This window comes from Oryzias melastigma, linkage group LG23 (genome assembly GCF_002922805.2).
Source record: "Oryzias melastigma strain HK-1 linkage group LG23, ASM292280v2, whole genome shotgun sequence".
NCBI classification, from domain to species: Eukaryota; Metazoa; Chordata; class Actinopteri; order Beloniformes; family Adrianichthyidae; genus Oryzias; species Oryzias melastigma.
This window is the reverse complement of record NC_050534.1, coordinates 13,326,640-13,353,437: the sequence shown is the minus strand read 5'-3', so window position 1 is coordinate 13,353,437 and position 26,798 is coordinate 13,326,640. Positions and strand designations below refer to the sequence as shown.

Sequence of the window (26,798 nt, the reverse complement as noted above, 5' to 3'; positions counted from 1 at the left end):
CTGTGTAATGCTACATATACACTGGGTATGCGACCAAGAAAGTGTTAAACTGGAATTCTTGAATGCGTTTTTAGTATATGGAGTTCACATTGGAATGTCACTATACTATACAGATAACATAGTGACTGATACTAAGTTACTGGTTTTACTTTTGACACGTGTTCAATGTTGTACATAGAGTCCAAAAACAGACCTAAAGACTTGGGTAGCGTGACATGAATGTGAGACTTTTGAACGCATAAGCCAGAAACACAAGTATACATGCGTTTAGAAAGACTTTTCAATGGAAGTGGTCGCTTAAACGACAGTTTTAGCTATTGCTACCTGTACTTTGAAATAGATATGTTTCTTCTTTGAGAAGCTTTGTGTGTAATTTATTTACACATTTACTTATTTATAATAAGATACAATACAATTGTTTTTTTGCATTATCTTTGAGTTGAAGAGATTGCTTGAGGGTCCTAGTCTTATGATGCAAAGACTTTTTGTAAACTGCATAAGAACTCCACAATTGTATACACCTATGGGTCAGACATGTATGAGGTGATTAGTAGAGCAAAGGCTCCTTGAGCATAAAATATGCCGTGCATAAATACACACATAGACGCACAAAAACACACTTTGGCCTCATCTTTATGGCTCAGAGGCCCCCTGTGAGACTTAAAGTGACCTGTGACACACTACAGATGGACTCCCAGCAGTCTGTCAGTCCACTCTGGTGTTTCCTGCCTTTATATTCACTCTTTCACCTTCTACCTGACCAGGCGTTACCTGGTCACAGGGGAGCACATATGGATGCAATTTCCATCCAATATGTGATTTTAAAGAAACAGTAAAATCTTCAAATTAAAGCAGAAAAAATATAATAGTAGGTGCTTTTAAGCTTCTAAACTCTGTGTCCTCCTTCTTACCTGTATGCCGTGTTGCAGATTTCTTTGTATTCTTTGAGTTTGTCGCAGATCATCTCAAGGAACTGGTTGGAATAGGCACTTAGATCCTGCATCAGGTTCATTAGATCTTGGATAGACTTTTCCACAACCACTGTGCTCTAAATGGAAAAAGACAGACATTTTTTTATTGTATTTTTCCAAGTTTGAAAATGTTTGTTTTAACTTTAAAAACCAAACAGTGACATAAAACCACCGACAAATGTGGACTTTACAGTGATGTCAGGTCAAATTCAGTCTGCTGCAGTGCAACTCTAATAGGTTGGCTTCAACTTCTTGACATGTCACCTGGGGCTGGACTGATGACTAGTACTGGGGGAAATTGTCAGAAGTCTTAACCGTATTAGACGAATGGATGATTCTTTGTGCGTAAGTGAATCAGTGTGAGTGCACACGTTCGTGCATTTTCAACTTATGTGTATGTTCTTGTGCTCATAGTGAGTGTATGTGCAGTTCTCACAGTGCACCCATCACTAGGAGCCATGGCAGGGCTGTGACAGCAGCCATTACAGATTAGCCAATCCTGCGTGACTAATAGTTGGCCCGAGAACAGCAGGGCAGCTTCATATTCCCAGTCACATTCATGCATACAAACATCCAGCAAACTTTGTAAAGCGTACACCTTTGAGCAAATTAAAACCTGTTAAATAGGATTACAGCTAAGGATCTTCCAATGTGGTTGTTTCTTACACTTAAATGTTCTATTGTAAATCTACAAAAAATGTGATAATTTATAATCTAGCTGAAAGCTTCGCTGCATCCACTGAAAAAAATGAATCAACTGCAAGAGGAGAACAGAGTTTTCCCAAGCTTCTACACATCATAGGGCAGTCTTAAACATATTTTTCTCTCTTTTTTTCTTTGGCGTTTGATGGAGACTGTCAACGTACCCTTGTAAACCCTGGTATTTAACCTTTTCAGATCATGGACCATCGCTCTGTTATGGAACTATTGACTTCAAAATGACAGTGATTCTTCTAGGTACACTTGTGCACAGCTTACTAAAGAATTCAGCTAATAGGTTTCAAAAATCTTGTAAAACTGACCACAATTATTTTGTGGGTGTAGGCTTTTTCATATCCTTCTGTCGTTTCATGTAATCCCAGACACACTTGGAGGTGTTGAGATCAGAGCTCTGTGGTGCACATGCCATCTTTTCCAGTAACTCTGGTTCTTCTTTATGCTATATGTTTGGGGTCATTGTCCGTTTGTAGAATAAATTATACACCTCCTTGATGACTAGAGATGGGTTATATACTGTCTCAGTGCCAGTATCAGAATTGGACAATATTTACATAATTTTAGTTTATTGGTAGAGGGCTGATATTAAAAAGAAATCTGTCGATATTGTTCTGACTGTTTTTAGATATACTTTTTTTTTACATAGATTTTAAGATGGATTCCTAACAGATCCCTGGAACTGGGAAACTTCTGTTTACGGGGATAGACAGTAATTGTTTTGACTGTTTTCATTTATATTTTATATTTGATAGGGATACACTTTATTCCTAATATATCCCTGGGAATTGAAACTGCTTATTTACAGTTACATCACATAGTCAGTAAACGGTCTGAATGTTTTCAGATATATTTTCAAAGTTTTAAAGGGATACTTGTTCCTATGAGATTCCTTGCTGTATGTTAAGAAGTGATTCTATTCTACGTGATTCTATAGTAAAAGAAAAGTTGTGTATTTCTTATAAAGAAAGAAAAACTAAATCTAAACTTGGTCTTATTGTCGACACTTAAATATCGATATCAGCAAATATCTTCTATGGGCCACAGTTGAAGGGAAATATCGGTTATTGGTATCGGCCAGAAAAAAATATATTAGCCTATCCCTGTTGATGAAATTGCCTAATGTATACATATCTCCCTATATTTCTCAGCACTGAGATTGGCATTAATCCTGACCAAATCTCCAACTAACCACAGGTAAAGAAATGCACCTCAAAATGTTTACAGAACCTCTGCCATACTTTCCTGTTGCTTTTAATTGTTCTGAAATCCAACCATTTTACAAAGAAACTGCTTTCAGTTACAGTGTGTGAAATTTGTTGTCCACATTTTACCCATCTCCTGGGGAGAGGTGAGCTGCAGACACAGCCGCCCTCGAGAACTATTTGGTGGTTGGGGTCACAATTGAGTCTTCGGTTTGACAATCAAACAGTCTCAGTAAGAACACTTTACCACAAGACCACTGAGCTGGTATGGTATCAGTCCAGAGCACTTGCTGTACTTTTGCTATTTGGGAGCAACTCTGCCATGATGACCACTTCTGGACAGAGTTCTCCTGACAGTAGTTGAGTGTTCCTGAGCTGTTGGCTCTACTGGACATCTTAAAAAAATGTTAATGGTAATAGCCTTCTGTCTTTCATCAGCTACACTAGATTTTCTGAGCTGACCACTGAGTCTATATATAATCCTGAATATATTACTTGTTTCTTTGCACTTCTTCAAGAGTGTGAACAGCAAGTCTTACACCCCAGTCTACTTTAAAATCACTGTCTGGGAAAGACTTTCATAATGTGTACATCTACTTTGTGTCTTGTTGCTGTGTTCAGGACATAAAACAGTCTTTCACAACCTACGTTTTGTGGCAGAGTTTGGATGTTCCTCATCCAATCTTAGGCCTCCTACACAGCTGTTTCTGCATAACTTCCCTTTTGAGTTCCAATCTACATGTCACATTGATATTAATAGCACCTGGTTGATCACACACCGTATTTTACAACAAAATAGGTGACTTAATCCAAGTGTCCCTATTAGAATTGATGCTGGTTTAAAAGGTAGAAATCTGATAGTTTAATTTGACTTAGATTTTTCTTTTGTTCCCTCACTTTGTATTTTGTAAATGCATTTTAAAAAGCAATCATTATTTATGCTTACAAAGGCATTTTTGTTTGTCAATGTCCCATTCACACCTGACTATAGTAAGAAAAGTAAAGATTTTCCTCAATATTTTTTCCAAAAAGATTCAAAGCTACTTATTGACTGGAAAGACTTGGCCTCTTAAACTGAAGGGGGCAGCAGTGACTGTAACTGATCAAAAAAATCAGAAGGTACTGTTGACGTGATGCAATTATATGAATATTAATTGCTCCACCCCTGTTGCAGTTTTTCCTTTACTCATTCTGTCACAGGGAGACAAGTAAGCACATACACAGCCGCACAACAACAGCAGCTCCACTGAGAGACGTAATGATCCATAGCGGTGCCCATACTCATGGAGTGCTAACCAAGGCCTTGTCTCTGCCAAGGGAGCAGTCTTTACTGTCCATGCCTGACTCCCTGTCAGCCTGCCAGGATGGAAAAATTACACAAACCCTGCAGGAGAGTTGGCTGTTTATGTAGTTAAAGCTGCTGCAGCAGCAATTTGGTGTTTTTAACACGTTATTGGAGCATTTTTCTAATATTGGAGGACATGTATAAAATATTTTAAGATTAAAAACACGTTTTTGAGTACTGTAGTTTCTGGAATATAAGCCGCTACTTTTTTCCTAGGTTTTGAATTAGGCTCATCCAAAAGTGCGGCTATTCTGAGGATTTTTCTTCCACCACTAGGGGCGCTCTAAACGGAAATCGAATAAAAATAAGATAGACGAAAAATCAATGCAAAGAATAGCCTATGCTACTTTTTCTTTAGCAGAGAGAAAACGCATGACAAATACCTAATTGGTAAATATTTTCAAATCCTCGCCTCTTCATCATGAAAACAGAAGTTTGTATGATGCGAGTTTTAAGTTGAAGGCAATCGGGTTTGCTATCTTGGAAGGAAACCACGCCGCTGCATGCAAGCTTTGCGTCAATAAATCTATGGTGAGACGCTGGAGGCAAAAGCGGGAAGAGCTCATACAATGCCAAAAGTCGAGAAAAGCTTTCAGAGGACATAAAAGCAGGTGGCCTGAACTTGAACATGTCCTGGAGGACTGGGTGAACACACAGAAAGCAGGTGGCACAGTTTGAAAAGAATCTGTTCAGATACATACATGTACATTTGCAGTACAAAATCGTCCTGTACATGCAGTAAAAATTAACATTTTTAAACACAGATATCTGCTGCTTACAGTTCAGTGCGGCTTGTACATCTTTTTTTTTCTTTCTTTAAATAGAGCGGATTCTGCATATATATAGGTGCACTTAATAGTCCAGAAAATACAGTATTTCTTTATTCAAATTGTATTGGATCATGAGCAGATTAAAAACCACAGTGTTGAAAAGCTTGAGACAAATGGATCCATTAACTTCTTCATTTTCCTCATCTAAACTACTATCTGGCTCGAAGTTGTACGGCAAGATAGCTCTGATATTGATCAACTTCTTTTTTGTTTTTTTGTTTTTTTTTTTTGGCTACGCTAATGTTAGCTTGGGGTTGTAACTTTATATAAGCTAGCGGGAGAGAGTGTAAACAATAGTCCCGCCCACAACCCAGATGAGAGTTTTGAATGAACTCCTGCCGCACTGCAGACAATATATCTCAGAAATGCCACATGATTTTTGATTGCTAATACATAATAATAATTCAAAAACCACTGGAATTAAATCAATCAATCAAACTTTATTTATAAATTGCTTTTAATTCCCTGAGGCAGCTCAAAGTGCTGTACATAAAAACAACAAAAACAAAAAATGTAAAAAATAGTTTCACTTTTTAATTACAAATAATATAAAAACGGTATGTCAAAACAGTTTTGATGTTAAAAATTAAGTTGTGCATTCAACTGCATACAATATTTTAGGAGGCTAAACCAAAAATACAAATATTTTAAATTTGAGAACATAAAAACATAAAAGTGCCATAGAATATGAAAAAAATGTGTATTCTGCATTTAATTTCTACCTTATCAAATACATCCTAAAAAGATCAGTTTTATAGTAATATGCTTTGGACATAAAAAAAAAAATCTGCAACAATTAAATAAATCTTGTCCTCAACTGTATGATGTTCTAATACTGAATAGCAGGCAAAGCCGGTGCATGGAGAAGAGTAAACAATGAATACCCGATCCATTACTCTTGCTCTAACAAATGCTCTTGCACTCAGCTCCCTCGTCTAATTTGCTCATTTAACACAGCCATTCGTCTTACGCAGAAGCAATCATTAAAAAGCAATCAAGGGACAGATTGAGAAAGGGAGGGCTAAGACGGAGAGAGCAGGAGTGCTGTGAAAAGCAAGTCCTGCTATGTCTCCTCTATCTTCCTTGACTGTTACATACGAGTGTCGTCGAGACTTTTCCATCTTTGCTCCTGTCTTTCTAATGTTTCCAGCTTAAAGGTCAACATGATGTGGAATCAAGTGGAAAAGCACCCTAAAGTCTACTTTCAAGATTCTTCTTTTAGTCGGAAAATGTATTGGTTGAACTTGATATCCAGGCTACATTTTGTAAAGATGTATTGCTATTTTTGTAATAAAACCACAGCTGTGATGGTTTAATGATTGAAAAGTGGTGGCTTGTGAAGAAAAAAAAAAAAAAAAAAAAAAAGAAATCCTCTTAATGCATTTACATCACCATAGCACCTGCAGTGAGTCTGTGATAAATGTGACTTAAATACCAAGCACAACAACCATTTCAATGAGAGTACATGAAAACAATTAATATAGCTACTTTAATATGTCAAATCTTTATAAAAAAATAACTTAATTCAAAATGCTTTGGCAAAAGTGTGACAGCTTCCAGAGATTTCCATCTGTTATTGAGGTTGTTTGTCAGGACAGGAGGGCCTCAGGTTTGACTCGGAAATGGATCATGGATTTTTCCCATTAAAATAGTGGGGTGCCCATCCAGATTTCGCAGAGGTTAAAGTGTTTAACCCCGCGCTCCCTGCCATTTCACTCACACCCTGACCTCAAACCGCTGACACGTGTAATGCCTCTGCCCTGCCATTCACACGCTCAACCATGGGTTGCCAAAATAACACACACTCAGCAGTGTTTGCTCACATCTGCGCTGGCCCACACCACGCCAAGAATACATGCAGAGATAACCTCTGCCTTCCACTCTTCACTCATACAGAATGTCCCTCTCCTGGGTAAAGAGAAACTGGGCATGTGTAGGACATCGTCATGACAGATCATTCATCATCGTCAGTGTGGACCCCTTTCTCCAAAACCTCCCTGGACACAAACCGGACAGCCCACATGATTGGGCCTAGCCAACCACGAAACGTTTTTCTTTGAGTCGGTTCTAATGTCAGGAAAACAAAGCGGTTTCAACTCAAAACGGTTCAAACTGTTCACCTTTTTAATTTTCTAGCAATATTATTATTTTTACTAGTTTTAAGCGCAGAGAGTGAATCTTTTGTTTTTAGTTTTCTTATAAAATTATAAGTGAAATAAAAGAGTTCCAAACTTTTGTCCCATTTTCTGATTTCACTTTTATTGTTGTTAATGTATTAGGAAAGAAGTGGTTCAGCATAATAACATTATATTCTATCTGTTCAGTTCAATGCACTTTTATGGACTTTGTTTTGTCTTAAATGCAATCAGGTAACTTCTCTGTAACAGTGTCAGCATGACTAAAATAAAATAAAAAAAGCTTAAATGAAATTAAGAAATGCTCAGACATCATCCTTAAAAATATACAATTTATAATTTCCTCTGACAAATATTTCAAAGTGTTTTTCAAGTAACATTTTGAGTTCATATCAGAGAGGACTTGAAATTTAATCATTTTAAAAACAGAAAATTCTCTAATATTTTCCGTTTTTTTTTTTGGTCTAATTTGGAGTTTAGCTAATTTTCAGCTACATGCTAGCTCTTTTGGCTAATTTAGGATTTTTTTTAGGATATTTTGAAGTTTAGATAATTTTAAGCTACATGCTAGCTAATTTGTTAAATTAGGAATATGTTTCAGTTTTTTAAGCTACTTTGGAGTTTAGCTAATATTTCAGTTACATGTTAGCCATTTTGGCTAATTTAGGATTTTTTTTTATTTTTTTAGACTAATTTAGAGTTTAGCTAATATTTCAGCTACATGCTAGCTATTTTGGCCAATTTAAGACTATTTTCCGTTTTTTGTCTAATTTGGAGTTTAGCTAATATTTCAGCTACATGCTAGCTATTTTGGCTAATTTCTGATTTTTTCAGTTGTTTAGGCTATTTTGGCATTTAACTAATATTTTGTTATTTATTTCTTTTAAAAAGCATTATATTCGCACCTAATTAAGTCCAAGTGTGAATTTGTGGTTTTAAATCCAATCACATTAAAAATTAAATCCCTCATGGAATGGCTAAAAAGTGGGGGAAAAAATAAAACAATCTTTTATGACAACTAATGGGACTTTAACTTTAAGCTTTAAACACCAAAACTAAAACAACACAAATTTATCACATTTTCAAAAAGTTTCTTATCAAATGAGATAGTTTTAATGTGACCAATGGCAACGTACAGTCATTATCATGAGCTATTTTCAGGCTGCATTAAGAAACTAAATTCTATACTGCATTGAGCTTGTACATGATCATTAAATGATCATTACAAGCATGAGGAAGTGAAATAATGGAAGTCATCCTTGATGGTAATGCTGTCAAAGTACACAGGCCATAAAACAAATTTATGTGCACGGCCTCTGGGTGGACATAATAGAGTTTTTTTTTTTTTTTTTTTTAAGCACACAATTTCTTTTAGATGATGAAGCACTAAAAGGAGGTATACAACTACAAACAATTTCCTTAGGCATTGAAGTCATTTTAATATAATTTAGTCAAAACACATTGCAAATGTACTATTTTTTTTATTCCTTTAAAGCATCCTTTCACATCTTGTTTTAGATGCCAATATGAATATAATAATTTAAAAAACACAACAGAGGGATCACTTTGTCATGTTTGACACAACTGAAAATAGAAATAGGCTTTATAACTTTTAAAAAACAATATTTCTTTCGACTTCTTTCAACATAGTCAAGTATACATAGATACAGTAGTACTTGGGTTATATTGACAGCTGATTTGGTTCACATCGGTTCGTCTGCAGCGGGTCTTCCTTGTGTAGGGAGTCTGGCTCACAACTGGGGCTGCCACGATTAATCGACGATTCATCGATTATTCAAATAATCGATGACTAATTTAATAGTCAATTAGTCATTACGTTATACTATATGTAGTCAGAGTGTTGTAAAGTTGAAAGTTATAATGGCATTCTGCTAGCTTTTTGGATTATTTTGGCATTTACTAAGGTTTTTTAGGCTATTTTGGAGTTTAGCTAATATTTCAGCTACATGCTAGCTCTTTTGGCTAATTTAGGATTTTTTTTTTCATTTATTTAGCTATTTTGGAGTTTAGATAATTTTGAGCTACATGCTAGCTAATTTTGCTAATTTAGGATTTTTTTTTTCTGTTTTTTAGGCTACTTTGGAGTTTAGCTAATATTTCAGCTACATGCTAGCTATTCTGGCTAATTTAGGATTTTTATTTTTTTATTTCTTTAAGGCTATTTTGGAGTTTAGCTAATATTTCCGCTACATGCTAGCTATTTTGGCTGATTTAGGATTTTTATTTTTTTTATTTTTTAGGCTATTTGGATTTTAGCTAATATTTCAGCTACATGCTAGCTGTTTTGGCTGATTTAGGATTTTTTTTTTTTAGGCTATTTTGGAGTTTAGCTAATATTTCAGCTACATGCTAGTTGGGGACCCATGATTTAATAGGTGAACTCAGCACATCATAAAACGACACCCAAAATGACAAAAAGTGACGCGGATGGGGTCTGAACCATACATCCATAGCTTGTTAATAAAAGTTGGGAGTGAGAATGTGTAGCCTATGCAGGTCTGCCTGCAAACGGTCCATCTCCACCCATAAAGGCAGCTGTGACTAAGGCCTAAGGACCCTTCAAATAGCAATAATGTGATTGAATGCCAAAAAAGATATATTTTTAAGGAAAATGTTTTTGAATTATTTTATTGAGCAATACCAGAGCTAAAATTACATTAAAAATTAAAATCATCTGATGTCAGACACCAAATAAAAAAAACACGTGGAGCAGTGAATTCAAAGAAAGTTTAGGTTTTCTTTTAAATTATCTTTGTCATTGACAGCGACTGAAAGTTTGTATGAAGGGCTGAGAGAAAAGCTGTAATTTAGTGAAGTTAATTTGTTCTGTGGGGGGCATACAATCCTTTTTGTGCCCCATTAGCTGCATTTGTGGTTGATGCAATAGCTCAAAAACACACGCATACAAATGTGCTCACAGCCACACAGACAAGACTGGCTTTTGTAAACTCAAAACACTAACTTGCTTTGAAAATAAGCTCTAACTTTTATCAGGCACCCACAGCCAAAAACTACATTCCCTTTAAACCAAAGGCTATGTTTGTCATACAGCTGACATTTCAACTTTTCACCCTCTAACCAACACTCAAAAATCACAGATTGTCTCTTTTAATACACAGACTGACTGTTGCGTGAAGGAAACCTGTGCTGCCTTTGGGTGTAGCTGCTAACGTTGAATTCTTTTCTCGTTTCAACGGAGTCTCCCTTTATTCAGAAAGGATATACAAAAAAACACATTTATATATTTAGAGCTGTATTACCACAGAACCATAGTTGATGTGAATATAAAAAAAATGAAAAGAAAGATGAGCTCCATCACATTTGAAAACAGGAACATTTCCATGTTCAGGCAGGTTGTGGGCCCAGGGGAACTGGGTGTGAGCCTCAGGAGTACATGTGTTTGGTGCGAGATAACCAGACGACGGTAGGTGGTAACAGGCAGTTAGACCTCAAGCAGTGAGGAAAGAGGCAGAACCAAAACAGGTTTTAGGGATGAGAAAAATATATATGAAAATGAAAAAAAACAAAACACTGTCAAATCAGGATTAGTGTTGCATTTAGCGTAAGAATAACATATGAATTCCTCTCTCTCTCTCTCTCTCTATATATATATATATATGTATATATAGGATAACAATAGGTGTACAATGACAGCTCTGAAAAACCTAGCAACAACGTGCTTTTCTTAGAGAAGAAAAAAATAGTTCAGTTTATATTGAGCCAGGTCAATTTTTTTTTAAATGATTGATTTTTTTTATTGTAAAACATTTTTATTTAAATTTGTATTTTATTTGTGAACGATCTAAGAGACGACATGAAAATACAGTTAGGTAGGTCATTTATAAAATAAATATTGTACAATTTTCCGTTACAATTGGTAAGGTTACCTTTTGTTACTTACGTAAAATTGCGTTAAACAGCGCTGGGATGTAAACTTTGCGGGTCTAAACCCGTAAACCAAAACTCACTTTACTTTAGACAGTAGTGGCGATATTGCAATTTTTTTCTAAAGTCACCATGAAAAAAGTCAATTGCAGGGGTGTCAAACTCAATACACAGGGGGCCAAAATCTAAAACTTAGGTCAAGGGCTGAAATTTAAAAAAAAAAATGTAAAAAAGTAACTTTTTAACATAAAAACAAACAGGAATATTATTCCACAATAAATCAACCTAAACCTTAAATAAAATTCAATATTATTTTTAAATCAAAATTAAAACATGATTTTGACCATATCCAATGTAATTTATTTCTATAATTAAGATAATTGCTAAAATACTCCAAGCTCCAGCCCTTCTGTCTAGTTTTAGAATTCTTTGCCTTGTTTCCATTGAGGGGTAAGTTATAGAACGGTCCAGTCTGGTTTTTAGAGCGTTTCTATAATAAAATCTACCCATTAAGCTGGACCGAACCGTGCCACTTTTGGACCGCTGTTGGTTGTAGATCCATAGAAAAATGGAACGGACAGTTTAGTGCAGGGTTACTTTTGAAACTGTTGATTGGCAGAAGGTCATTATGACAAAAGAAAGCATCAAGAAAGAGGCTGCATTCCTCTTTGCTGTCTGCTGTCTTCTAAACCATCCATTCTAAACCAGACCGTACCAAATACCGGGCCATACCGATCGGTGAAAACGAGGATTTTGTGGCCCATGTCAAAAAGTTTCCCCACTCGTGGTCAAACATAAAGTAAATTTTCTCACGATTGCTGTTAATCTCTGCAAGAGCAGCTGTTGTATGTCTGATCCCCTTGAGTGGACATCATCTTCTCAATTACTCTATTTCCGGCTATTTTTCTCCCAATCACCGGCCTGGTAGATGGAGCTAACAGGTATATTGTGTTGTGATTGCTGTGTTTGCCGTTGGTAGTTGGGGGGGGGGATGAAAGTGTCTTTTTATGAAGAACAAGCCACCTCCATCTTCTCAACGTACGCCTGCATGTGTTTGTGTTTCAAGGTGAGAGAGGCCAGAAAGCCAATCAACAAACGCTGATCAATTTCCCCCCCTCCCCATCCGCAAACAAACACTGCAGACACACATCATCACAAATCAAAAGGTCAGTGTCATTACAGTCATTGGGGGAGGAAGTGTGTGCGGATGCACAATTAACATGTGATGCCCGTGTCTTCTCGTCTTCCACGAAAGCTACATGTGAATATGCATTTGAAAAGGTCAACATCATTAGTAGGACAGTGGCAGCTGAAAACCTCTGCAATGTAGCAAACTCTTGCAACAAAGTGAGCGAATTACATCCGTTGGCTCAAGAATAAGTTATAGTTGAATAATAAAAAAAACAAAACAAGATAATTGGCGCACACCTGGAAACAGGGACACTAATATGGCATCACAACAGGACCAATTAGGAGATTTTCTATGACAACACAAGAAGCAGCTAAATGTTTAGCAGTAAAGAGAGAAGAAAACGTTATAATTGTGGATTTGATTCGGTTTTTAGTGAACAAAGGTTAAAAAAAAGGGATTGTCTTTATGCACTGGTATGTCTCCTTAAAGTGTTCCCAGTGGTTTTTCAGTTATGATTACGCCGTTTTTGGCCAAAAAGGGAAAAAAAAGGGTAACACAACAGGTCAGGTCTGGCTGACTCCACTTGCAGCCCAGATTTCTAAAATGCCAAAAAGGAGTTTGCTAGATTCAATGCCAATTGGACTTAAACACTGTTGCCTAACTTCCAAGTCCACTGGAAAGTTCTGCAAGTCACTAGATTTTTGATGACCTAAGGCAATACACCTACGATCCAACACAATAACGACCAACTGTTACAGATTCAAAGATGGGCGGGGCTTTTATACTGGAGCAATACGACGATACGAAACTCCTGAAATGATGTTGACCAATCACAAAATTCAACTATAACACCTTGTTTCAACCTGTAGGGGGCAGATGGTTTTAGATTATAATTTCAGAAATTAAACAAGTTTATTTTAAATTGTCTTAAATGTGGCAACACTTTTAAAGCCCCAATTATAGAGGTTAACAGACCAGAAAAAGTTGATTTACTGTGTGGTTACCCTTTAAAGTCCCACTCCTATCATCTTTTGTAAAGGAGTTCTCAGTGATTTTTCAATTATGGTTATTTAAGGACAGTTACTGCAGAGCGGCAGTAGTTCCTTAAAACAACTTAATTTCCCATCATCCTTTTTTTTTACACTCTTTCCAACTAGCTTATAGCCCCTCACAACCCCAACCTAACATTACCAGTGCAACAAAGATGTTAGCTCGGATTAGGCAAACGAAGACGTACATAGATCTAGTCGTCTACACATGGCTGCATCAGAATAGCCTTTGTGGGTCTTTAGTCACAACTACAAGTTTTTTTCAATTTTTTCATCTTTTCCTGATTCAAACCAATTTTAATAAATAAATACTCAGGAATGCAAATTGAATCCCTATATAAACGCAACAGGAACATCCAAAACACAATTTTTATTGGAGTTTTCGTGTGTAAACATGCTTGTATGTTAGTGTGTCACAAAGTTAACATGTGTGCAGGTTCGGCCAAGATTAATGGAGCCAATCTCCTGAGTTAACCAGTAGAGTGACTATCCCCTCCCTATCCTGCTTTATTCCTGTGTTCTATTCCCCATCTCCCCACGCCTTTCCCTTGATCCAGCTCTAATTAAATGAATCAATCAGAGGCAGCACAAAGCTGGACAGATAGCATCACACGACTAGGCAAAACAGCATGTGTATGACTGTGACTGTGTAGATTGGGGGGGCAGGAATACTTTTGGTCACACTGGATTAGATTTATGAAAAACAGGAGCAAAATAGGGCAGACCTTTACGGTTCCTGTACATTATACTTGTCTTTTACACTTCTGCCGCTTCTGGAACTTATCAGTATAGGTAGTGCTATCTCAGACGCATGATTGGACACTGACCTTCTTTACTAAGTTCTATAGCACCCCCGCTGACTTCTATCTTTTACTGGACAGGATATATAAATAGTGAGCAGCTCATATTAATACCAATAGCGTGTATTACATATAAATGAAATAAAAGGGCAGGATTTGACATCCCTGCTGCCACACGGATACTAAATCACCGCCTTTATCATTATTATCAACTGACCCATAAGTACAGCATGCACATGCATTTATTATAAAAGCCAGTTTAGACAAACATTAAGTGGAGTATTCAGCCTGACACTTGTGTAGTGTTTCCACAAAGTCACTTTCTCCATTTCTGTTGAGGAAATATCACAGACTAAAGGTCAGACAGTTAATAAAAAATGTATTTAATGCCATGTGTCCACTAGTAAAGGTATTGGTACAGTGATAAATATTCAGTATGTACTGCACAGTGATAAAGGTCTTTTATTTGGTAAATTTACCACTTATTTCTATAGAATAATATTAATAAAAAATTAATACGATCATCAAAAGCTTTGCTGTAACCATTAATAGCTACACATTTAAAATAAAACTATTAAAAACTAAAGCTATTGGTAGAACTTTGGATCTTGTATCATCTCAGAAAAGAAAGCGCATCATATGACTCTTTAATTGTCTTTTTGTAAACTAAAATAAATAAAACCAAACTCTGGTTAAAATTTGATTTATGAAATCTTATTTGGATATAGAGCTGTAATTAGTGCACAGAAACTACAACACCCTTCTAACATAAGATAAATTTAAGTATATTTTGTTAAAGTAAAGACAGCAATATAAAAAGCATATATATAATATTTGAACAAATACTTTTCTTAAATGTCCTTCGAGGTGAGCAGTGTTTGAGAACGACTTTTTTATGAATAAAGTTTGGTTTGAACAAATGAACTCTTGTGTGTTTGCATATAAACAGCTGTTAAATTAAATCTATTTTGTTATTCTGTTGTTGCCAATAAATTAAACAGCAATTACGTAAAAAAAGGCCCAAACAGAGCAGCTGTTTTAATGCTTAGAATGAATTAGAATGAAATGGCACATTTGAATTAGATTTATCCCTCATCTTATTTATATTAACAAACTTGAACCAACTTTTCAAATAATCGTCGCTTTTAATGAGTTTAGTAAAGTTTAAGTCAGTAAATTATAATTTTAGAACTTAACAGGGTAATATGGTTATTTAAATTATTTGAGACACTTGAGAATATTTTTAGTTTTGCAAAATGTATCACTTTTTAAAAAAGATTAAGACATTTATAAACTGTAAAAAGTGAAACATTAGATCAATTAACAAAAGCACTGTTAAAATAAAAAAAATGAGTTGAGTAAATTATCAATTAAAATTTTAAATGTGATGACAGGCAACATTTTGAAAATAACAAATTAAAGTTTTTAAAGTTATATGTCCCAATTTTTTTTAGCTTTAACACAATCATAATAAACAATGTGTCTTATTTTGTGACACTTTAACGATATATACTTTTATGTAACATATTTGAAATCAGTAATACTGTATTTGACAAGAATTGACACCAAATTGACACTAAACTGGAATTATCTATAGAGTTCAGTTTAAACAATAGTAAACATGAACAGCAGTGCCACCACTTAGTGCAAAATGGTCGTAAACAACAGAACAAAAATGTAAATATTCAAGTAGCTGCCAGACACACTGGTGCCGGTAACAGCCAGTCTTGAAACAGCCTTAAAGTCTTGATGTGTCCCCTATCGACCTCCGAAGGAACGTCTCACCAAAGGTTGATAAATGTAACGTTTTACAGCCTCTTCCAACAAAAATAAAAGATCAATAGTTGGTGAGAACCCATCAAGAATCAATCACAGAACAATATATTGCAATATCAATATTTCGGCACACCCCTAGTAAATATATTATTTATAAGAACATACAATATCATAAAGTAGCAAAAAAAAAAAAAAATCCCATTGGAGGTTTCTTTAGCTGTGCAGCAACCAACTACAGAACATCCTCAACCTTTGCTCCCAACAGGGATGTCATGTTTTTTTTTATTTTTTATTGTATTAATTATTATAAACACAAATTTGAATTTAACAAGTAGTTTAGAATTCGAATCATTCAAACACCTGACAATAAGAGAGGTCAATATTGACTACTAATGTAAGTCTTGTTCCTACAAAAGGAAAAACAATTGTTTTTATTACCCAAAGTTATAGAAATTAGCATAAGGATTTTCCACATTGCCTTCATAAGGAAAAATTTAAATAATGGAGAATATTTTTAAAGAAAATGAAGCTTAAAGTTGTATTTTTGTGTATTTTAATCACTCTGACTGAGTAGTAGATGAAAAAACAAAATTGGAAAAGTTTATAGGTGAGATGCTACAGTTTTGCTCCATTCTGATAGATCCATGTTCATCTCATTTTCCTCATTATAGTTGGCTAAGAAGAGGAAAATGGCTCAAAACTACAGTTTTGAGCTGGATAACCCCAATATTGTTCGTTGTTTTTGTTGCACAGGTAATGTTAGGTTGGGGGTGCAAGCTAGCGGAAGGTAAACAGATGGATGACAGGAAATAGGGGTGGGCTTACTCCAACTTAGAAGAACATTTCTTATGAACTTCTGCCGCTCTATAGAAACTATGCCCTAAAAAAAACGACACAAGTTTTGGGGGATTTTGGCTAAAAATGGCATATTCATAATTATAAGACCACTATGTCTTCTGCATAAAAATATTATTAGTGGGACTGAACAAATATGAAAAAAAGTCTTAAAAATGTACAAGTTAGCCTCAAATTAATACTACACAGTTGAATGTCTCTGCAACCCAGAAAGTAAAAATATTTTTTATTTTAATGACTCAGAAACCAAAGCAATACCCACAATGCTTTGGAAAAATGTCTCTGCACAAACCGTTTCCTGATGTCATAAAACCAACCTGTCGAGTGCGAATAAACCCTAAAACTCTGCTCCGTTGCCCCCCTGGCAGGTCTGTGTGCCTGCTGACACCTGCATGCATCATGCTACAGAACATTTCATTTTTCATCTCAGAAGACACAACACACAAATGCAAATACCGCTCTTTAATTTAGCCTCTTACACATTCATGTGTGCGCGTCATTGGCTGCATGGAGCAGATGCCTCAATAAAATGCCATCCCCTGTGGTTTTCCTGCGTATGGCTGCAGCCGAGCTGCATGAGAGAGCTTAATGTAGTGTAGCATTATAGAGCCCCCTTCCTTATACTGGCATGCTGGTTTTTACAATGTGGTGTGACTATCCCAGATAATAACTGCATGTATTGCTTAAAACTATATAGCTTTAAATTTTCTTGCATTTATTTAATTAAAAAGATGCATTAATCTTTAGCTTCAACTAAGCCAAGAATTAACGCCAATTAACCATTCTGTTGACATGAAGACATCAGGATCCCATAACGGATTGAGATCTTAATGATATAAGCTGGATAGATTGACATCCTCAACAGCTTTTGCCCTTGGCGTGATAACATTATTTAAAATTTAAACACCTATTTATGTCGGATCACGTTGGATTATAGACTTTTTGAAAGGTTCCCATGACAGGTAAGTAAATTTACCCCCTCAGGAAAAAACAAGGTGTTATATTGGTGACAATATCAACAGAGGGATGCCTCTCAAATTGGTGACTAAGAACACAGTATCAAACAGTTTAGATTACTACAAAAGTCAAATAAAAAGAATACAAAAATGTGATCTGCACCAGTGGAAGCAAAAAGGGTTTCTGTTGTCGGGCCCAATTAAAACATATAAAAATCCCCAAACAAAAGCTATACTTTATGACTCCCTCCATTATCAGTGGAAACAGGCTCATTAGCCACAGCAGCATAATTAGCAAAAAAGCTGAAGTCCTCAAGGAGGGGCCAGAGCAGTAAACAAACCCTCAGTGAACTCCAAACGCCCACAGACTGTGTATGAAATAAACTGCCAACACTAATCTTCTGCAGTGAGGGGACAGACAGGAAAGCTGCAACAGAAACAAACGTGCAGCAGAGTATTCCCAGACACGTGCGTCTGAGGAGCGCATCACACACATGAACAGATTTTGTAAGGGACATACAAAGTTACGAATATTAAAATAAAGCAATGTAAAATATTCTGAATTTAACAAAAAGCGTATCAGATATAGATATGTCTAAATGCATATGAATGTATAGCATGTGTGATGTTGCGTAAATTTGTCTGTGAAAACAACAACAGAACCCTTATAACCGGGCCTAGAAACCAGGAACTTTAAGTGTTTTACATAAGGCGAAAAGACGACCATTGTGATTAAAAATTGTTTGATTTCTTGCTTTTGAATAAAAAGAAACGGCAAAAAAAGAGAAAATTGAAGTAAAATTTTAAAAAATAAATGTTCAGTCCATCAATAATACTCTCTTTAGCTTTCAGTATAAAGACACGTTTTAAAAGTTTATTGGGGGGAAAAAATAAAAAATGAACTAATATGACAGATTTTTATGAAGATGAATAAACTGAGTTCAACAACGTATGAAAGTAAACAATGTGTTTGATGTTTCTGACCTGCAGCAGAGGTCTCTGCACGCCGAGAAGCTTCATGGTGTCAGCACTTGCGAGGATCTTCAGCGGGTCAGCTATCTTACTCACTGCTTCAATTTCTTTGTTGATCTCTGTCCGCACCTGACAAATAAAAGACACACAATGTGTTATTGAACAGCAATATAATAGCAACACAAGTCAAAACGTGCATCAAACTTTGTGAATTTGACTGATTTGTGGAATACCATTAAAAAGTTTACATAAAGTTTCCAAAATGGGCTATATTTACAATTTTTTATACTTAATTGTTTTAAATATATAATTTTTGTTTAGTGGAGCAAACTTACATTGTGACAAACTATTACGATATAGATATTCACGGGTTTTATTTGTGTACTTGCCAATAAAAGTCATATAAATCAATTCTTTGTGATTACTTTGAAAGTTCTTGTTGAATTGTTTATTACCTAAATCTTGGAGATTTTGCTAAAATTATTTTAAACCACAGTATATCATATTTAACATGCTAATGTGGCATATTTCTTATAATTGAGGACATATCGAGTAAAAATTTAGCTTAAAATTGCATTTCTGAGTATTTCTTTACTGAAATTATAGTGAAACGGGAGACAAATAAAGGCTGAAAAAAAGTTTGTAGCTGTGACGTAGAAGCTACAATCGGTAGGCTACAAGCTCCTTGCTCTGCTCCATTTGTGGACGAATAGATTCGATAATAAAGTTAGGTTGTGAGGGGCTGTAAGATAGTGGGAGGTACTTTATTAGACAATCATTTGACTAACCTGATTGAGGAAGAGGTCGTTGATGTAGTAGGTGAGGAAAGCTCGGAGCTGACACTGCTTGGCTTGACCCGACCCCATGTTCTTCTCAATCTCCTGAATAAATCTGTGGAGAAAAAAGTTCCGACAAACAAACATAAGGACGAGTCTGTTTGGCTAATAAACATGGGAGAGGTTATCATGGGAAGAATCAAACAGGGGGGCTGAAACCATCAACATCACTCTGTGGACCGAGCTACAACAGGAAGGAGATCAATTTGGATAGCTATAAGTGTCTCTTAAGGTGTCTTTGAGCAAGGCAGTAAACCTTAATGGCTCCAGCGGAGCTGCACAGATCCATTATGGAGGAACTTAAACCTTCTAATCTGTGAGGTTGTAAATGTGTTACAATAACAGCATGCACAACAGATTATAGTTAGAAAGCTATTTAAAAAACTGCTATATACTAAAGTTTGTATTAAAAATTAATAATCAAAACATCTGTGGTCTACAGTGTCTTCTTTCTATATTCCCCTCGAGCACTGGTGTCTGCTTGTATCAGATAGGGTCAGACAGTTATGTATGGGTTTGCAGAGGCACATACGCACATCATTTATCAGTGGATCACTGGTCACTGGCCTTGTCTCACACACACCACAGGGCAATCCATGCAAGAGTAAGTGCTTTCTCAAGCGCTCAGTCCGTATAAATGCACAAATAAATCAAACCTCTAACAAAAGAATTCTTTGACCTGGGAGACACTTAATATACGATATAAACTTCCAAAGAGAACCCTTTCATGGAGTATTGAAAGATTTTTTTTTTTTCAAAATTGTGCAAAACTGATGATAGAAAATCGACTTTTAAAGGGACTACAGCCACAAATAAGGATTTATTTGTAAAAATGCAATTAAAGTTGCAGTGTATGCAAAAAAATAAAGATCTATATGATCAATGCAGGAATAGCTGACTGACAAAATGCAAAAATGAAAAGAAAAGGACAAAATCTGAGCTTCTAGATCACACTACTAAACATCTGTACCCAATTAGTCAGCAAAAGCAGAGTGTTGCAGTGTGTGTGCATCCTAGTGTGTCTGAGTAAAAGACAAGAGTGAGCAAAGAACCTAAACCCATTCTAAATCCTTCATTGATTCCCACTGAAAGTGTACCACAACAGAAAGATAAGTAGGAAAAACTCTTCTGCGGCCTCATTAAAAACGCAGAGCTTGCCAAACCATAGGAGCAACCTACAGCGTTCGTCTGTATAAATATGAAGAAGGCACAGTAAAGCCTGTACAAAAAAATACTGTTGACAACTTCCTTTTCCAGAAATCAATGTAAGATAAAAAGTTGCTTAATAAAATGTGCGTCATGTTGTTCTAAAATCTATTGCTAGCTGTCATTATTGTCATTGTTTCAATACAAGTGTCAAAATGATGGATCTTTAAGTTACTTTGTGAACACAGATGGATTTTTGTAGGCATGGGCGATAACGTTTGAGTAATGTTGCAGCGACGGAGCAGTAAAATGGCTTTGTCTATCCACAATGCCATCTGCTGTGAGGAACAAGACTCTTTCTTCTGTGTACTGAGTCCGCAGGGTGAAGCAGGAGGGTTTAGGACGACTAACTAGGCTAAAAGCACTACTGGGGCTCATAATGTTTAGATGGCTCCAAAAGTGCATGTAAGCACATTTAGAGTTTTAGGACAGAAAACACAGAGAAACTGGATTGACTAAACTGTACTTCTTTAAAAGGAATCACATTTACAATAAATATAATACTAAAAGTTACACAAAAAAATCTAAGTAGACATATTTCTGTCCTTTTTTGTTAAAAATGTTCACTCCATTACTAATCGATAACTCATTATGCAAAAAGAATAAGCAACATATGGGACTAAATTAATAATTTCAAAAATATTTTACATTTAAACTAAGAACAGGATGAACTATTTTATTGGTAGAGAGTCAGAGGGAAAATAAAAAATACAGATATGTATCAAAAAAAATTATCTAGCTAGCGCTGGGAGAAACAGGAATATCAGTTAAAAACTACAAATACAAACAAGATTATGCTGGTAAAAAAAGCATAAAATGGATCAGGAATTAATAATCAGATTCTAGCAAACTTAGATCATTTCTTTTCCTGTTGTGGTCTCTACAGTACTGTGTTTGCCTTTTTATGGAAACAAAAAGACGTCTAACCACAAGAATTCTACCAAATTGGGTCAATTCCAATTAGTTGAAGGTTTTTAATCGCGCTGCAAATAATACCTGAATAAATTAAAATTACCGTTTTTTTTAACCCTAGGGAACAAAAAGGTCTAAAAGACCCCAAATGCCAGGTTTTAACATTTAAAGCTGTTGTATCCTGAAGACACTTTGTTTTTGTTGCTTAAAATAAAAAGTGCCTGTAGGAAATAAATGTTTCACTGTTAAAAGGCATTTTGAATAAAAATTTGAAATATCAAATGAATCATATATATATATTTAGCTGGAATTGTACTGTTTCGTATTGCCATAAAAGGTAGTTGAATCTTTTATGAATCGATGCGTGGACCATGAATTGAGATGCGTATTGAATTATGTTAGTGGGAAAGATGCACACCCCTATTGAAAACAGTATTTTTGAACACAAGTTTATAATTAAACCTAGTACTAATATTAAAAAAAAATGCTCATTAATGTTAAAAGAAAGAAAAAAAAATCCTAAATGTTGGCATTTTTATGTCACAGAAACCTGTATTTTTCACTTACCTTTGATTCAACATTTTTTATTGAATGATATATTAATTGATTTGTGAAAAGGTGGCAGACAAAATAAGTGTTTCTGGTTTCTGTCCCCTTTTGATTTTTTTTTAGTTTACAACTCAAGTTTATATTGTATTTATTTCCTATTAATGAATAAAAATGAATAAAAATAAAAATCTAGGAAAAATACTTACAAGAACTTGAGTTGGTCTATACCAAAATTATTTAAATAAAAAAAAAACAATCAATAAAATGTGCATGGGCATAAAAAGACCTAAAAAAATATTTTTTTAGCCCTATAAAAACAAATAAAATTCATGTAGACCCAAATGGCTGCTTTACAGGGTTCGAGTTGGCACTACATCTACATTATACATAGATATAACTGAACAGCATACATAACTAACTTAAAGTAAAACCAGATGAAATTCTACTTTATTGTTAATACTCATGTAAAATTAGAGGTAACAAAATCATAAATTTCAAAAACAGTGGTGAGTCCCCCCTTTTTACCTGCTTACAAACACCCCATATCTAACAACCCTAAAATTACTGCGAGACGTAACACAAGAGGCTATAATAGAAATCGTTAATGATAAAGAGGGAATTACTGTTGGATCACTAAAAGGACAGCACAGCAGGGAGCTTCAGCAATGCCATTTAATTTATTAATTTCAATAAACAGCGCCACTGATCTCAGTAATAATCAGGGCAAAAGGTCTCAGTTTGTATTATAACACAATGATACGCAAGACATGGTTTATCAAAGGATTTCAAGGTAGAACAAATTGGTAACAGTTGGAAAATTTGCCAACCAATTACTACTATTGTCAAAAGTAAATTATAATAATGTTTTACTAATAATAAAAGACGCTAAAGGTAGTGTTGTCATGCATCTAACTTTTTTGAGTGATTAGAAGGAGATGGAACACTAGGAGGTCACACCAGAGGAATTGAGCAATTTAGACTTTGTTTTTTAGAACAATATTTTGCTTCATTGTCTGGTCAAAAAATTGTGGTAAGATGTGAACTCTCCCTCAGAAATAATGCTTTGTTTTACTCATGACGTTCAGCATATATGCACCATTTTCCTTCTCTCCATAAATGCGAATTCAATGCAGGTACTGTAGCGGTTATCATGACAACTCATTGCGTCCTGTTTAAAATAGTCTGCTTTTTGTGAAAAATGATTTAACCAAAAAATAACAAGCACTTTAAAGTAATTTAACATCTATTTCTTTTGTAAGTGACCATGGTAAAATTAGGATAATGCCCTTAAAGCAGTCCGTAATCCGAAATTATGGGTGTAGGGAAAAAACAATTCTGTGATATATCGCGATATTTCATTTGGCGATACTTGTATGGATTAAAAATGCTGACAAGACAATTTTTAATTAATTATTTGTGAACGTCCTTCAGCGTCTTACTTTTTTTCCACCTAAACCCTAGACCACTAGTTAGCAGCACAGGACACTTTGAGCAGTTCTACCCGAACAACAAGACCTTGAAAGAACCAGCTTATGCTACCCTTGTGCTATCTTGTTGGGTCCAGATGACCCCAGCCTTACATTGACGTGTTATCCCTTCCATGATAAAGGTAGATAAGATTTTATGTCCACCATGGACAGCAGTAAAAATCAATAAACATTGGAGAAAAAAAAAAAAAAAAGTTCAGTGTCTTGTCTTGTGGGTTCCAGATGACCCCACTCCCAACGTTGACATGCCTGAGATAGCACAATGGTTTTCAGTCTCATTGGCTCAGTAAGTCCCGTGATTTTTGTTGTTATGAGACATGTATTACTTAATATGACTCAGTTTTTTTTTAAGTCATAGTTTAAAAAAAATAAAAAAAAAATGTTCTGGTACAGTCTTGGGATATATTGCAATATGTATCGTATTGGGAGATATGTATCACAATCTGCATTGCACCACCAGATTCTTGCCAATTTACACCCCTATCAGGAATGAATGAACTTTAGCCTCGTTTCCACAGAGCGGCTGGGTCCAATAAGGAGTGGTACAGGACGGTCCAGTTAATTCTGGAAAGTGTTTCTACTCAGTAAAGCCTCACTTCCACCAAGTGGTTTGTTTTCATGGCGTATGCGTGGTGTAGACCGCTAGCGTGCCGCTAGCTCACCTTGTATCACACCGTCGCCAAGGATAGCAAGGAACGGTTGCAGTTCCACCGCAGACTAGGTTTTACTATTGTTTGCAGACATTTTCAATACAGACTTGTGACGAATAGAGTACAAAGGAAAGTGCAAAAATCTAGAATGATTACAAATGTTGGAAACAATAGCTTAAATGAGCGCTATATTGGTGCTTTAATCCCTTTCTGCCAATCAACTAGTGGCTACAGTGGCGCCGTCCCAACCGTTCTGTTCCACTTTTCAATGGATCTACAACTGATGGAGGCCCCTAAGAGGTGCGGGCCGGTACTGTTTATTGGGTCCATTTCACAATGGAAACACTCGAAATACCAGAGCGAACTGGACCGCTCAGTGTAAACGAGGCTTTAGAGGAAGCAACCATCTGTTGCAATCAGGTTTTCACTTTGTCCTTAAAATTATGATGATGGAGACCTTGTTAGGAATCATCCCATAGATAAAAGATGATAGTTATCGATTAAAAATGAGATTAATTTGTCTGTAATAGGTAATCGAAATTAACACAATAATTTGACCCTTAGATAACAGATTATGACTTTAAGATGTTTCATGATTTGTCTGGAAAATACAGATAAACAAAGCAACTATATTTACTGACAAAGTGAAATTCTCGCAAATACTATTTAAAAAATTGCAACAATTTAGGTTTTTGCAACTTTATTGCAACAACTTAGGTTTTTGCAACTTTATTAAAAGCAAAAGTGGAACCAATCGATTAAACAGTATGAATAAAGTTTAAATCAAGGAAACAGGATCTTGAACTGGCTTTTAAAATCTAGTCTTTTCAGAGCAACAGCTGATGAACACCGTCTACACCGTGGACACTTGCAATTATCTGTCATTAGAGAGCATGTCGGAGCCTCAGGTCTGAAGCTTTAACTAGATGTCACAGTTCATGTGTAAGAATGAAAAACAAAACACAAATAACTTGCAGAGATGCTGTGTTCATGGTTACACTGATAAGATGAGCAAACTGAGTATAACCTTTAAAAAAGAGGCACATCAAGCCAAAGTTTGATATTTTTATCACAGCAAAAACATTTGGGAGCAAAAGAGGGAACAAAAGGTATTTGTGCAAAAGTTTTAAATTAATTCCCCGCTGAAAAGAACACCAAAGGTAATACATGCTTCTTTGAACAGAAAGAATGGGGATGCCATCATCTTTTCTATCTGCAGCCGCAAAGTAATGATGCTGAAAAAGAAATGGGATAAAGACAAAGACTAAAGAAAGACAGCCTAGTAAGAATGTGCCAAGATCGATGAGCCTCTCAGCATTTTTAAATCTCCCAGAATTCCCCTCAGGCACGAACCGATCAGCTACGATGAATTCTGATTTTGCCGCCCACAGAGGAAGGCTTGTTCTGTCACACACCAAGGACAGGACAAACTGCGCTACAGCAACGAAGAGACACAGAGGGAGGGTGAATGCAGCCGTTTGTTTGTGTATACCTGCGGATGAGGAACCTATCAAATCTATCCTGTCTTTCTCACACACTCACATCCCACCACAGGTCAATACAGGATATCAATATGTCACAATAAGACAAGTGAAAGCTTTTATCTGTACTGTTTTCTCACGCTGCAACCTTCCATTGCAGCGTTTGGAAAACTGACCTTTTTGGCACAACAGTTTTACCTCAAAGAATAAGCCAATAAATGTTGAAAAATTATATTTTCAACTCATCATTTTTATTTATTTAATTGAGGCTTACATACAAAGAAATCAATACATTTTCAAGAAAACACATTTTATACTTATCCATTGTAAATGTACTGTTTAACATCTCAATGCACTGAACAAGCTATTACTACTACCACCACAAGATGGCAGTGCATCAGCTTTCTCTAGTGTCTGACCAGTTGATAGAAGATGATCATAAACAGGTTTGAAAAAGAATTAAGATTCCAGTTGGTATGCACCATCTGCAGCTTGTACGGGATTTTTTTATATGGGTGTGTAAGAGAGTGAAGAAGACAAAGGAGAAAACACGAAAGAGAAGCAGCAATACTTTGTGTGTATGTGTGTGTGACAATACGGTGTGTTTTCATCAGTCCCTGATGAAATGCATATGGTCCTCCCACACAACGCCCACGCCTCTGTCAGGCTCCCTGCTGTTTTATACTCTGTTCTTGCTAACCGATGCTGCATTGCATGCGCTCAAGGCTTTTGTTGTGCTTACGTGCTTTTTTTTTTTCTTTCTTTCTTTCTTGTGAGGGTACATACATTTGCGCAGGGATTGGTGTGGGGGCTTCAGGATGTGTTGTAAGGGAAAACAAAAGGAGGAAGACAGCAAAATGAAAATGCATGATGGAAACTGAATGAGTGTGTCCACATGCTTGAGTTCTAAGTGAAAGACGTGGACTTCAATTGCAATTTTTTTGCACTGAATGTTATTTAAATAATTCCAAAAACAAGCTGATTTTCTTGCATCTGTAATTAGAAAGCCTTTGTATATAGACAATAATAGA

At 35.7% G+C, this 26,798-nt stretch overlaps 1 protein-coding gene across 1 annotated transcript in view; it reads right to left on the bottom strand.

Annotated features, from left to right (window-relative positions):
• Nucleotides 1–26,798, bottom strand: part of exoc4 (exocyst complex component 4) — a 143,182-nt gene that overhangs the window by 37,953 nt on the left and 78,431 nt on the right. Inside the window, exons 12-14 of the mRNA XM_024287903.2 lie at nt 19,435–19,537; nt 18,659–18,775; nt 912–1,048 (exon numbers count right to left, since the gene is read on the bottom strand). Of these exons, the coding sequence (XP_024143671.1) occupies nt 912–1,048; nt 18,659–18,775; nt 19,435–19,537 (357 nt within the window). The remainder of the gene's footprint in view (nt 1–911; nt 1,049–18,658; nt 18,776–19,434; nt 19,538–26,798) is intronic.